Source organism: Argentina silus, assembly GCF_951799395.1.
Source record: "Argentina silus genome assembly, chromosome: 5".
NCBI classification, from domain to species: Eukaryota; Metazoa; Chordata; class Actinopteri; order Argentiniformes; family Argentinidae; genus Argentina; species Argentina silus.
Genome location: NC_139659.1, coordinates 17,179,607 through 17,194,326, shown reverse-complemented (window position 1 = coordinate 17,194,326; position 14,720 = coordinate 17,179,607). Strand labels below are relative to the sequence as shown.

The 14,720-nt window shown below is 46.7% G+C and overlaps 1 protein-coding gene across 1 annotated transcript; it reads left to right on the top strand.

Annotated features, from left to right (window-relative positions):
- Positions 1–1,006: 1,006 nt before the first annotated feature.
- xpo7 (exportin 7) lies at positions 1,007–14,640 on the top strand. Its single transcript, XM_083669724.1, has 27 exons — positions 1,007–1,067; positions 3,670–3,816; positions 4,056–4,149; positions 4,348–4,514; positions 4,610–4,675; positions 4,761–4,865; positions 5,100–5,265; positions 5,463–5,536; positions 5,721–5,840; positions 5,994–6,313; positions 6,480–6,673; positions 6,842–6,947; positions 7,068–7,203; positions 8,612–8,685; positions 8,831–8,911; positions 9,037–9,100; positions 9,625–9,733; positions 9,821–9,927; positions 10,012–10,100; positions 10,265–10,372; positions 10,471–10,553; positions 10,739–10,953; positions 11,147–11,285; positions 11,567–11,724; positions 11,808–11,906; positions 12,539–12,666; positions 12,777–14,640. Exons 1-27 carry the CDS (start codon positions 1,050–1,052, stop codon positions 12,868–12,870), a joined length of 3,261 nt encoding a protein of 1,086 aa, XP_083525850.1. The 5' UTR covers positions 1,007–1,049; the 3' UTR covers positions 12,871–14,640.
- The last annotated feature ends 80 nt before the right edge of the window (positions 14,641–14,720 follow it).

Here is a 14,720-nt window from a genome sequence, read left to right as displayed (position 1 = left end):
TATTATGGTCATACCAGCACAGAGGGAAAGGTGAAATTGCCCTTCTGTGGTGATTTAGGATCAGCTAAATCTTAATATTTTACGAATAGAGAAAAACTAAATCATGATCCAAGACCAGGCCAAGTGCCGCCTAGCTGCTCCACGCCTCATTGCCAACACAGGCGATATGTAGCTTGGTAATGGATAAGAAACACAAAGCAGAGAAATGACAGTCCCATTCTAGGTGTCCTTCCTAGGACTCATAAAATCTGTTTATCTAGACGCAGCATTCTACCTATTATCAAAACGTCAAGTTTGGGTCTGCTCTGGACTGGGTGTGTCACATCAGTCATGACAACTACATGTGAATAATCCTATGCTGCATTGAGGAACGGCTCAAGCTTTTTGTCTAGTTGGTAAAGAACGTTCAACTCTGCACCATATAAGAGCCTCGATTCGGAACCATGGCTATTCTCTCTCCCGCTACATTGGTCGCAGCTCTAGAGGTGTACAGTGGGACCATGGGAACTCTTGGGGATGCCTATCCCGACCTATGCATATGGAGTTTGGTGCATCAGAACACGTTTTAGGTGAGAGGGAAGACTGTAACATGGTCTGTGAGTTTTCCTACTGCACTGAGCAGGGGTTTGGTCCAGTTGGCTAGCATTCAGGAGCCTCAGTTTGAACCCCCTTTACAGTTTCACCATCCAACTACACAAGGGCTTACTGTAGGATATTAGGAACATTTATAACTTCCCCAAGAACCGCAAAACCAGACATTACAGGGGATGCTCACTGCTGCTAATTTTCCCAATATCACTATTCGGAAATGTAGAAAATGTCAATTTTACACAGAAAGATTAGAGCGGTTTTGCTTTAAGAATCATGTAAACAAAGGCCGGGTTTGGTGTCTGCGAGCGGTATTTTATTTTACGCAATATTATTCTGAAAAATTGTACGGAGTTTCGATGCTGTGCGGTGATTGCGTATGCGTAAATGCTTTGGAGAATTTCGAAATCTGCGCGCATGCACTTTGTTAGGGGGAGTGAGAGGAGCATGAATGGAGCAAAATGGCGGATCATGTGCAGGTAACTAGAGGTTTATGTTTTTGTAATGAATACATCTATAATAAGCGTTTAAATTAGCTTTTATTGGGATTTAGATGCGGTATTTATTATACAGCGCGAATGCATCCTGAATGCATGCATGAAGAGGCCCCGCGTTTCAGGCTGGCTAGAATTATCGGATGCGGGTGCTTGTGTTGACTTGTGGCCTGTCATCGTGTAGCTAGATCATGGCTCAATGCATTAGCTAGCCAGCTATTTAGAGGTGTGAAATGAAAACAACAACATTGTTTGTTATGTACCATAGGGTGGTTTCTACGGGGTGAATATATCGTCTGCAGGATCTTACTCGCTTGTTGTTGTATTTTATTAAATTCCTTTTTATGTAAACAAGAAGGACATCCAACCAACATAGCTTGTAAGCAAGCTAGCAGTGATGGGATTGGCCTATCTGGTCGTCAAGAGGATGGGAAAAATAGCTGTCAAGCATGATTTACTGCGTCATGGACTAAATACGACGTATCGTGTCTATCATTTAATAAAGCGTAATCTGATTGCTTTTATCGTACCATAATACGCTGCTATGTTGGTCAAATATAGGCGAGCTAGTTCGTATGCTGCAGTATAGCTAACTAGCACGCTAGACACTGACACGACAGTCAGATTCTCCCGCGCGACCTCGTTCGAAAAATGATTGCATTTTTGTACACGCTGTTTGCTAGGTCGCTTGCACACTTCGGTGTCTTTAGTTAAAGTGCATGCACATTTTACAATAAAAACAACAATGTGTCCCTATGAAGATGTCATCTAGCTAGCCGGTTTGGGATGTATTGAGTAGATAGCCAGCTAACAGCCTAGCTACATGATGAACACCTGCCTCTCCCTGTGTTCGAGAGTGGTGGTGGTAGCAGCTAGCAAAGGAGGCTTAGTAGCTTATACTGGCCTATCCATTATCTATATATGATAGCTGACTGTTCGCGGTGACACCAGGGTCATATATTAGAAATATATTTATGGCTCTGGGTGACACCACAAAGCTCAAGGTAGGTCTGTTTATTATCAACAGAAGCTTTCGCTGATAGCTATTGTTCCTGATGCATCAGCAGCTAGCTAATGATTTAGTTGTTACACTTTGGCCAGTTTAATTAGTTCATCAGTTCCCTTAGTTGATTAATTATGTTGAGTAAAATTGCGAGTGGGCGATTTTGAGTGCGTTATTACGTTGTTATTCAGCAATCCGGGATGTTGGTAAGTAGATAGCGGTGTAGCCTAGCAGGCTGCTCAGATACCCGGATAGCTTATCAATAATTACTTGAGGTGCATGCGCCTGTAGTCATTTCTTGATGGAGTACATTCCTTGGTCGAGGTATTTGGCGAGGTGTCTGACGTCAGAGCCTCTTGATTCTTAAGTAATCTCGTCCAGCATGAGCCAAGGACCGTGTGTACTGTCACACACCTCCAGTATATGTATTGACATCAAAACTGGCTTCGCAAAGCCCAGGAGTAATCCATCTGACGAAACTGAACCGACAACAGTATTAGCTATCAGGCCCATGTGTTCCTGTTTGCAAAGTGGGATGTGTGGTGTTCAGATCAGCTGCTGTTCTCTTGTCTGCTCTTCTCATGTTGTTTGAGTCTGTCCTAGGCTCACAGTTTCAGAGTGGGAATCCTCCTGTGGTCCAAACACAGCTCAGCATAGAAGTATATACATCCAGCCCTACAAACACAGAATCTCTGGGACTAACGTTCATACCTGGACCCTCTCAATAACCCGATGTTTCATCTCCAGGGGGTTGCACAGTGTGACTGTAAATATAGGTTGTGTGTTGATGGCAGAGACTTGCTCCCTAACACTGATTGACACTTTCCAGTTCATACTAAACTGTGATGGTAGCAAGAGTAGTGTCTGTTGCAGCAGTAGCAGGGTTGGGGAAGAGCTCTTATCTATGTGTAGCAGAAGTGTGCTCCACACCTCGTCCCTTTCTCCGGGGGTCTTGTTCTTGCTTGGGATAGGCTTCTATCTCACCTCCATCCCCCCAACACACACACACACTCACACTCATGAAAGGACAACTGCTCCCCATCCCCATGGCCCCTCCCTGTCCTCCAGCCTCTATCATCAGCTAGCATCTCAATGTGGGCCTGCATGACTCAGCAATTTCCAGCAAGCCACACACGAGTGGAACTCACAAGCATAGGAGTTAATGGGAGAGAGGTGCACTCACATTCTCATGCACACTTTCACACACATACACACACACACACACCTACCGGTGGGGGAGAGTTTGACTCTGTGGCTAGCCACTGAGACTAGTGTTTCATACTCAGAGGTTTGACTGGAGCCATCATCATGGTACTGATTAGGGGTTAAGTGCATAGATATAAGTTAGAAAGTGTTGTCCATGCTCTACCACTACTCTACCCTTGGCCAGTCCAGATTAAGCATTCATTATGAGACACGGCTTCTTTTTTTCTAAAGTTTGATTAATCTTAACCACTTTGTTTTAAGAACAGGTCTGCTGCTGAAATTATCTATTATCTATATAGTCTTGTAGGTTGTTTACTTTTGAGGTGGACTTTGATGCAAAGACTCATCCATTGTGTGTGTGTGTCTGTGTGTCTGTAGAGCCTAGCCCAGCTAGAGATCCTGTGTAAGCAGCTGTATGAGACGACAGACACAGCAGTGAGACTACAAGCAGAGAAAGCTCTGGTTGAGTTCACCAACAACCCTGACTGTCTCAGCAAGTGTCAGCTTCTTCTGGAGAGAGGCAGTGTGAGTATACCCCCACACTCCTATCTGTTCCCTGACCAAGAGTTCTGATTTATAAAACAGTTCATAGGGGGAATATAATGGATTCCGGATGCTACCAAATACATTTACACTACTGAGTATATTACTTGATTGATAATACAGCATGTCAGCAGTAACTTTTTGTCTGATAGAAAGGCAGGCACTGCTGTTTAAGATCAGCTAAAGTAACTGACTCTCTCTCTCTCTCTCTCTCTTCTCAGTCATCATACTCTCAACTACTTGCCGCCACCTGTCTGTCTAAACTGGTGTCTCGCACCAGCAACCCTCTGCCTCTAGAGCAACGCATTGACATCCGTAAGTCACACACACACCCGAACCCCGGCGCGCTCCAACCCATAACCGTGTGCCCCCCAAAGCAATGAATTGTAAATCACAGTCCCTTGAGATAAGAAATAGGCCCATATACTCTGTCAGTCTTTAAGGTGTGTGTGTGTGTGTGTGTGTGTGTGTGTGTGTGTGTGTGTGTGTGTGTGTGTGTGTGTGTGTACATAGGGAACTATGTGCTGAACTACCTGGCGACACGGCCGAAGTTAGCAGCGTTTGTGACTCAGGCTCTGATCCAGCTGTACGCCAGGATCACCAAACTCGGCTGGTTCGACTGCCAGAAAGATGACTACGTCTTCAGAAATGTCATCGCTGACGTCACACGCTTCCTACAGGTACGTGTGTGTTGTCCTAAGTCGATGACCACGTCTTGTCCAGGACCCCTAGGCTGGGCAGGCTTTCTGATTCGTGTGTGTGTCTCTCTCTACAGGACAGTGTGGAACACTGCATCATTGGAGTCACCATCCTCTCCCAGTTGACCAATGAGATCAACCAAGTAAGCTCCTCCTCTCCCCTCCTTCACTTCACTGTCTCCTCTCTCCGTCGTGTGTTCTAATGTTTTGTATTGATTTATTTTACAGGCAGACACCACACACCCCCTGACCAAGCACAGGAAGATAGCATCGTCATTCAGAGACTCCTCTCTCTTCGACATCTTCACTCTCTCCTGCAATTTACTCAAACAGGTGTGTGTGTGTGTGTGTGTGTGTGTGTGTGTGTGTGAGTGTGAGAGAGAGAGATGTAGGGAATTGGACCACAGGCAGCAATCATTTTGAATTTGATAAAACTGAATTCTATTTCTTGCCATTCCAAGTCTGCCTCCACTAGGTCCAGGTTGACTGTCGGATAAGACCAGGGACAACTGCCTTGTGACACTGATTTGACTGCCTGTTTGTCTGTCTGTCTGTCTGTCTATATAGGCATCGGGTAAAAACCTGAACTTGAATGATGAGTCGCAGCATGGTCTGCTGATGCAGCTGCTGAAGCTCAGTCACAACTGCCTCAACTATGACTTCATAGGAACGTCCACAGATGAGTCCTCAGACGACCTCTGTACCGTACAGATTCCAACATCCTGGAGATCAGGTAGGGGTCAGGGGTTACACCCACTACTGTGTCCATAGGGGCAGGTTTCTGTTTCTGTTTCTGTTTCCGTCAGACATAGCGGGGGTGGGTCCTGAGTAAGCGGATTGTGAAGGAGACAAACCACATATCATTTGGTATTTTGATTACACTCTTATAACTGCTCTCTCTCTCTCTCGCTCTCTCTTCCCCCCCTGCAGCGTTTTTGGATTCCTCCACTCTTCAGCTCTTTTTTGATTTGTATCATTCCATCCCTCCATCCCTCTCACCATTGGTGAGTACAGAAGCTTCCACATTGATTCCCGTCTTGGTAGATCATAAACTTGTTTCGGTTCACCAGTCACATAGTAGTCACATCTAGTTCAGTATCACACAGCGGACTGCGTTGTGGACCGTAAGTCAGCTGTGTGTGAGAAACATAATGGCTACAGACCTACTGTGTGTGCGCGCGTTTGCAGGTGTTATCATGTCTAGTCCAGATTGCATCGGTTCGGAGGTCTCTCTTCAACAACGCAGAGCGAGCCAAGTTCCTCTCTCACCTGGTGGACGGTGTCAAGAGAATACTAGAGAACCCACAGGTACGCACACATACTTCCCTCCTCCTATGAAAATGCACCCAAACAAAGCTCATCTTTGTGTCTGTCTATTACCAGACATGAGGCTTACAGTTCTGCCTTTCTTTTTTTGTTTGGTTATTCTTGACATTGTGTGTGTGTGTGTGGTTGTTTCAGAGCCTGTCAGACCCTAACAACTACCATGAATTCTGTCGTCTGCTGGCGAGGTTGAAGAGTAACTACCAGCTGGGAGAGCTGGTCAAAGTGGAGAACTACCCGGAAGTCATACGCCTCATCGCCAACTTCACTGTCACCAGTCTACAACACTGGGAGTTTGCCCCTAACAGTGTCCACTACCTGCTGAGCCTATGGCAGCGGCTGGCTGCGTCCGTCCCCTATGTCAAGGCCACCGAGCCTCACCTGTTGGAGACTTACACACCAGAGGTCACCAAGGCTTACATCACATCACGCCTGGAGTCTGTCCACATCATCCTCAGGTAACAAACAAACAAACAAACAAACAAACACACACACGAAATATGCACTTAAAAACTGGGTTGATAAACATCAGCTCAGGTAAGTGGAACATCATGTCAATGTGTGTTTTTGTGAACCATCCTCTCAACGTGTATGTGTGTGTGTGTGTGTGTGTGTGTTCTACAGGGATGGTCTGGAGGACCCTCTAGATGATGCTGGTCTAGTTCAGCAGCAGTTAGACCAGTTGTCCACCATTGGGAGGTGCGAGTACGAGAAGACCTGCGCTCTGCTGGTTCAACTGTTCGACCAGGCAGCTCAGTCGTACCAGGAACTATTACAGTCTACCAACTCCAGTACCATAGACATCACTGTTCAGGAGGGTGAGTACATGTACATATACACTCACACAAGCAGCTCACACACACCTCGGGGAATACAGAAGTATCCACCAGGGGTAGGGGCACTAAGAGGGATTTGTCTGATGCCCCCCCCCTCTCTCTCCGCTCCCTTTCTCTCTCCTCCTCCTCCTCCTCCTCCTCCCTGGCCAGGTCGGTTGACATGGTTGGTGTACATCATCGGAGCGGTGATCGGAGGCAGAGTGTCATTCGCCAGCACAGACGAGCAGGACGCCATGGATGGAGAACTAGTGTGTCGGTATGGAGACGCTGCACACACACAAACTGCACAGCTTACATCAGGCACACTCAATAGTGTGTGTGAATAATAATAGAGTAATGAAATGTGTGTGTGTGTGTGTGTGTGTCTCTCTCTCAGGGTACTACAACTGATGAACTTGACGGACTCTCGACTGGCCCAGGCGGGAAACGAGAGGCTGGAGTTGGCCATGCTCAGCTTCTTTGAACAGTTCAGAAAGATCTACATCGGAGACCAGGTGCAAAAATCCTCAAAGGTAACCACTAATATCACTGCTGTTACTACTGCATCGATGACTGCTGCCTACTCCATTGGCTGTGATCACCATTGTATTGTATTCTATCATTTGATACGGCAAATTCACAGAGAGATCAGAGCCCACCTGATCTGTCAAATGAGATCATACCTAAACTTCCCGATGGCCTGATGGTCACTACCCCTCACTCTCTCCATCTCTCCCTCCCTCCCTCCCTCCCTCCCTCGCTAAGCCTCTACTAGTGAAAAGGAGCTGAGTTGATATGAATGAGCAGGTCTTTTGTCCCAGACTCAATTGTTTGTCTTGTAGTGCTGACTTCAGCCTTTTCTATGGCTCTGAGTCTCAGCTGCCACTGCTGATGTATAGATACTGTCCCTCCATTGTTTAGCCCTAGTTGACATCGTTAAAGTGGACAGGCTCACTGACTGAGTTCTGTGTTCTCTTTGTTCTGGGCGGAAACTGCAAAATGTGAACGGCCCAGATAAGTGATGGATAGTTGCAAGAATAGCCCACCCTCTCTCTCCCCCCCCCCCCCTATGTATCTGTTTGGTTTGGTCTTAGTTGCCCCCTACCCGTCCTAATGGTCTCACCCAAGTGGAATGGTTAGTGATAGCGTAAGCATACTGGTCAGTGGTAGTGTTAGCATAGGGATTAGCAGAACATAGGGGGCCAGTCCTAGTGGAATGTTTATGTAGCGGTGGCTAGTGGAGCAGGCAGTCATGGCTAAGGGATGTGCTGTGGTCATGGAAGTGGGATGAAAGGAGAGTTCTAGAACTCCTAGTCTGAGATGTGGTCTAGTATGCCCAGTATAAGAAGAGTTCTAGAAGGCTCTCTCGCTGTGAGTGTACCAAGTGTATGAGTCTGAAGTCTGAAGCTTCTCAGTCTTTGGTTTAGCATGAGAAATATTCCAGACCACTATGAGACCCTCTCTATCTCTCTCTCTCTTTCTCTCTCCCTTCTGTGTACATTGCCAACTCGCCCACCCCCACCCCCACCCCTGAGTTTAGAGAACCCTCCTGACACTGTAGAGAAGCACTCTCAGCTCTGCTCTCTGCTTCACAGCTCTCTGCCTCCCTCTAGCTCGCTCTCTGAAGCCAAAACATTGGCACCCGTTAAGGAATCTACCCAGTGATAAACAATAGGCTGATTTAGAGCGCAAAGCTGACGTGTTGCCTGTGTTCCAGATTAATACATTAACGTCATTCACCCTGTGGAGATGTTTTTATTGTTAAGCAGGTGTTATATTTTAGAGTTAATAAAATATATACCACTATAATAGTGTGTGTGTATATATATATGCATGTAAGCTAGGCACCTCGTACTCCAGGTGATGAGTTGATGGTTGGTGTCTGTGTGTGTGTGTGTGCGTGCGCCTGTGTGTGTGTGTGTGCGCGCGCGCTTGTCTCAGCTGTACCGGCGGCTATCTGAGGTTCTGGGGCTGAATGATGAGACCATGGTGCTCAGCGTCTTCATCGGCAAAATGTGAGTGTTGGCGCATAACTTTATCATAACCGTCACAGTCATTTAGTGTTACTGCTGCTCATACCATTCAGTGTCACTGTTTTTCTCTCTCTCTCACACATTTTTTTATAGTTTCATAATCTAGTCTTACTCTTTACTCTTTCAGCATCACCAATCTGAAGTACTGGGGACAGTGTGAACCCATCACCTCCAAGACGCTTCAACTACTCAATGACCTCTCTATAGGATATCCTTTGCGTGTGTGTGTGTGTGTGTGTGTGAGTCTGTTGCGTGCGTGTGTGTGTTTAGTGTATTGGTTGTTCTGTAATGTCCCAGCTCTGCTGAGTTTTCTCCTTGACGGACTGTGTGCACGTACAGCAGTGTGAGGAAGTTGGTGAAACTCACCGCGGTTCAATTCATGCTGAACAACCACACAGTAAGCACCCTCTCTCCTAACCCTAACCCTAAGTACTAGTTTCCTGGAGCCAGATGTAGCAGAGTCCTGAATTAAGTACCATGTTCAATTGAGAAGCTCTACTGAATTTACCAATAACAATAGTCTGTTTGGTAGTTCAGCTCTGAAGAACTCTCTCTCTTTATGAATCTCCATTGACTTTGCCCTCTAGTCCAGGAGTAGGCTTAATCTGTGTCTCGGAAACCTCCCTCTACCATTTCCAGTATCAACCACTCAGTAAAGACGAGGGTTAGCATCATAATGCCTTAAAAGCAGGTAATTGTCACTGCATGACTGCCATGATGGCAGCTACTAGACATTATCCACCATTTAAAGCAGCATTCCACTGACGGTCACCAGGACTCAACAGCAAGTTAGAAGTGGTCTTTGTTGTCTAAATAGCCAGGAAATATAAACAAAATGAGTGCAAATAAGCGAGAGAATTAGCTTTTGGTAGCAAGAGCAAGTTGTTTTCCCCTAATAACGCCTTTCTCCTGTGGTATCAGAGCGAGCACTTTTCCTTCCTGGGGGTGAATAACCAATCCAACCTGAGCGACATGCGCTGTCGGACAACCTTCTACACCGCCCTGGGACGCCTGCTCATGGTCGACCTAGGTACACACACACACACACACACACAACTATCTATTTACATGTTGTTTGTTCCGTCCATGATTTGATAATGGTGTTTTGTGTGTTTAGGTGAAGATGAGGACCAGTTTGAACAGTTCATGCTTCCTCTGACGGCAGCGTTCGAAGCCGTGGCTCAGATGTTCAGCACTAACACCTTCAACGAACAGGAGGCCAAAGTAAGGCAAACATACGCTTCTCATTCTCGCCAGCGTGAAGCCACACACACACACACACTTAACGGTGTGTTTTGTCTCCTGTAGAGGACATTGGTGGGTCTGGTCCGAGACCTGAGGGGTATCGCCTTTGCCTTCAACGCTAAGACCAGCTTCATGATGCTCTTCGACTGGATGTATCCTTTGCCCAACCTATGTCCTCCTGAGCCCTGACCTTTTATGACCTGATACCTGGCTGCTAACTACCTAACCATGAGGCTGTTGATAGTTCCTGGCTGTGAGTTCTCTGTAGGTAACAGCAGTGTGCTACCAGAGTGTGTTCCTTCACCCTGCGCCTCAGATACCCAACCTACATGCCCATCCTGCAGAGGGCCATAGAACTCTGGTACCACGTCCCAGCATGCACCACGCCTGTCCTCAAACTCATGGCCGAGCTCGTCCACAACAGGTGCCCACACAGACACGTGCAGTGAGCCGTCTTCTGTGTGTGTGTGTGTAAACAGCCTGACACCTGACCCCCTCCGCTCCCTCTGTTTGTGTTTCCAGGTCACAGAGGTTACAGTTTGATGTGTCGTCGCCCAACGGAATCCTGCTGTTCAGAGAAACCAGCAAGATGATCACCACCTATGGTATGATCTAGAACCTCCTTCCCCCGAACCTTCACCCCTCGCAAATGACTACCTACCCCTCATCCCTGAACCTTCACCCCTACACACACATCTCACTGTTAGGGATGTTTTGGCAGAGAGACCATAAGAGAGATGATGTCAGACTTACTCTCTCTCTCTCTCTCTCTCTCTCTCTCTCTCTCTAGGTAACCGTATACTGACCCTGGGGGATGTTCCTAAGGACCAGGTGTATGGGGTGAAGCTGAAGGGAGTGAGTGTGTGTTTCTCCATGCTCAAGGCGGTCCTCAGCGGTAACTACGTCAACTTTGGAGTGTTCCGTCTCTACGGAGACGACGCCCTCGACAACGCCCTGCAGACATTTATCAAACTGCTGCTGTCCATCCCTCACAGCGACTTACTGGTACATGGGCACACACACACACACCTCCAGTCCCTTGGAATTCAGTAGTGGAGTTGACTATGTTTTTTTTCTGTTGATGAATGTACATGGCAGGCACTCTATATTTTGGATGACTTTTTAATGTGTTTTTATTGATCAGGAACGTTAACGGACCATTTCAATGACCCGCTTCCACTCGTCTCTCTCTCCCCAGGACTATCCTAAGTTGAGCCAGTCGTTCTACTCTCTGTTGGAGGTTCTGACTCAGGACCACATGAACTTCATCGCCAGTCTGGAGCCACATGTGGTCATGTACATCCTGTCCTCTATATCAGAGGGGCTCACCGCGCTGGGTAATACACACACACACACACACACACACACAGAGAGAGAGAGATAGATTAGTATATGAATGAGCACATAGAATGAGCACATATTGTGTGGATTTCACCCACATGCTTTACAATTAGGCAGCTAACAAAGGAAGGATAGCACTGCTGTCACAGCAGTTGTTGCCATAGAAACCCGAATAGGGATTCTGCTTCTGTGGAAGATTGGATCCGTGGTCACACACCCAAGTAACGTGTGTGTGTGTGTGTGTGTGTGTGCGTGTGCGTGTGCGTGTGTGTGTCAGATACGATGGTGTGTACGGGATGTTGCTCCAGTCTGGACCACATAGTGACCTACCTGTTCAAGCAGCTCTCTCGCTCCACCAAGAAACGGCCTGCTCCCATGGCAACAGATGACCGCTTTCTACACATCATGCAGCAACACCCAGAGATGATTCAACAGGTACATTTACACACACACACACACCTTTACAATACACACACGCACTAAACCCATGTCTGAGTCCTGTGGTTTTGTCCTCGTAGATGCTCTCCACTGTGCTGAACATCATCATCTTTGAGGACTGCAGGAACCAGTGGTCCATGTCCCGGCCGCTACTGGGGCTGATCCTCCTCAATGAGAAGGTACACATCCAGCTGGCAGGGGTTTAATACCCGCACACCGCCGCTGCAGCAGGGTACCCCTCAATGCCGCTGGCGCAGGCGCTGCCGAAAGCTACCACTAGTTGGCGAGAAGAGCTGTGAAGGGTGTTTGAAAAGAGAATGGTTTGCCTTTTATCAGATTGGCAAAATCAAGTTTATTATAGCAGCTCATGAATTGCAGATCACGCATTCTCTCACAGCGCAGAGAAATGGGGAAATGTTTTAGCGCAGTCTAACATGAATAAGTGAGAGTCGGCTTTAATAATGTAACAGAATGAAGTTAGGAATTTGAGCAATGAAGACATTGAGTATGTTGGGTTTCAGTGGGATTGAGACCGGGTAGAAAAGTAACCTACAGTTATTGTAGAACTCCACATTTTCAGCAAGGGCAGCCTTCTCTCATTCACACAATATAATAATAATAATGATGCATTTATTTTGTATAGCGCTTTTTGAGGGATCGTTTGAAGGGGGAGAGCGTGCTGGATGAATTGTCACGCCTTTGTTTGTTAATCGAAAAACGAGGGCCTACTATGACAAATAAATAAGAAAGAATTATTATTTATAATTATTATTTATATTATTAATGATGATAATGTTCTTGTGTCTTGCAGTACTTTGCTGACTTGAGGAATAGCATTGTGAACAGCCAGCCTCCGGAAAAGCAGCAGGCGATGCACTTGTGCTTCGAGAACTTGATGGAGGGAATAGAACGCAACCTTCTAACCAAGAATCGCGACAGGTTAGTCACACAAACACACCTTATTAAGAACCGCTACAGATGAGACACTCGCACTCTCACACAGACCCGCACACACACACACGTATGTTAACATCTCTCTCTTTGCACAGGTTTACCCAGAACTTGTCAGTATTCAGGAGGGAAGTCAACGACAGCATGAAGAACTCAACATACGGAGTCAACAGCAACGACATGATGAGCTGACATTCCACACAGCAGAGTCTCACCCAAATGCACCCAGTCTCCCCCAGCTCACCCCTCCTCCTTCTCCTCCCCTCTCGGCCCCATACCCCCTCCTGCACCCCCACACTCCTCCTGACCCCCTCCCCCCCCGACCACCTCCTCACCCTTCCTCACATCTTGGGCCAGGATGCCCGGGGACGCCCGCTTAACAAGCCTGCACCCTTCCATTTCCTCTTTTCGTTCCTCCCTCCTTTTTTTATATAAACATATATAAATATATACAGATCTATTTTAAAGCCAATTGGTCTCTAGAGGTCACTATCCTGGCTGTTCTGGGAAAGGAGGTGTGGTGGGGGGGGTTAGAGATCAAGGGGTCAGCTGGTTATGGGGAAGATTTAGAAGGGGGCACCTCAACACACTCTGGAGGGAGTAAATCTATGGGGAAGAGGGGGGGGGAGGGGTGCGGGGGAGGAAAGGAGGGTAGGTGAGAAGGGGATAAGCTGGTAAACGTAGTACTCTGCTTCTGCCTGCCTTGTATAGAAACACACAAAAACAAGTGTACATTTTTTTTCATAACATTTTGAACAATGTTTATAATGAATTGAATTTAAAACATAAAATGAGAAAAATGTGTGATTGAACTTTTTACAGTCTAGTGAGTTAGTGCACCTGTCTGTCTGTGTGGGGAGCAAACTTTCTACAGGAGCTGGAGAAAGAGGGAACGAGAGAGAAAGAAAGAGTGTTTGAGCTGTGATGGATTGGGGCTAGAGAGAAAGAGAGAAACACTGAGAGAGACTCGGAGAGAGAGAGAGAGATACTCAGAGCGTCCATGTTGTATATTTTCTCAGGCCTTGTTGTAAATAGCCACTTCCCCTCTGTAAGTAGGTTTGGCAGGGTTTCATTCCCCTCTGCCACATAGCCTAGCCAATCACAGCTCTATGCTTCACTCAAAGCAACCATGACACACTATCTAGCCCACTACCCTCAGACTCTTGTGTCCCCCTTTTTAGATCTGTATGAATTAGGCAAGTGTAAGCAACATGGTAATGGCTACATCTTCCCCTCTGGTAGGCGTGGTGGAGTTTGAGCCGTTTTGTTTTCACTGCTCTGGAACCTTCTGACCATTAGCGGGACGTGACATCATGAAATGTCTAGATGTGTTGGAGCTGGTCTTGGACAGTTGTTGGTCCCAGAAGAGTTTAACAGCCTCTTGTTCTTAAATAGTCTCTGTAGCGGAGTCCTCTCTCTGTGTGTGCGTGTGCGTGTGTGTGTGTGTGCGCATGCGTGCGTGTGTGTGTCTGGTGTCCCATGGTGCTGTGATTGCTAGAACCTCTGATGGAGCTGTGAGCTCTGAGCGAACCCTGGGTTCTAGACCACCTTAGAAGCCTGGGTTTTTGAGCACTATAGAACCAGAGCCCTGTTTTAGAGCATCAGTATTGGAACAAGAGTTCTTGCCCTCAGAGCTCCCTGAAGGAATCCAGTTTTATTTTAAATAACTGAAGAAAAATGCATCAACTTTTGGTAGAATACAGAACTGTATAATACAAGTTCCAGGATGGAGTATATTAGCAACTTGTGCTACTCTCTACGATGTTGCTGCTAACTGTTTGTGACGACTAGCTCATCTCTAACCATGTCAGCGCTCATGGATGTTCCTGATTTTTTGTTTTGGTTCCCTGATGTGAATGTGTGTTGGGTCCATTGAGTGATCAGATAGCTGGTTGAGTTGTTTGGATGTCTGCTACATATAGTGTAAGCATTGTGACTGCAAATAAACGTCATTGGTTTGTACTACCATGTCACTGTGTGTTTTTACACTGCTGAACTCTTTATAGGGAACTAGTTTACAGTCCTAGGATGGCTTCCTGTCT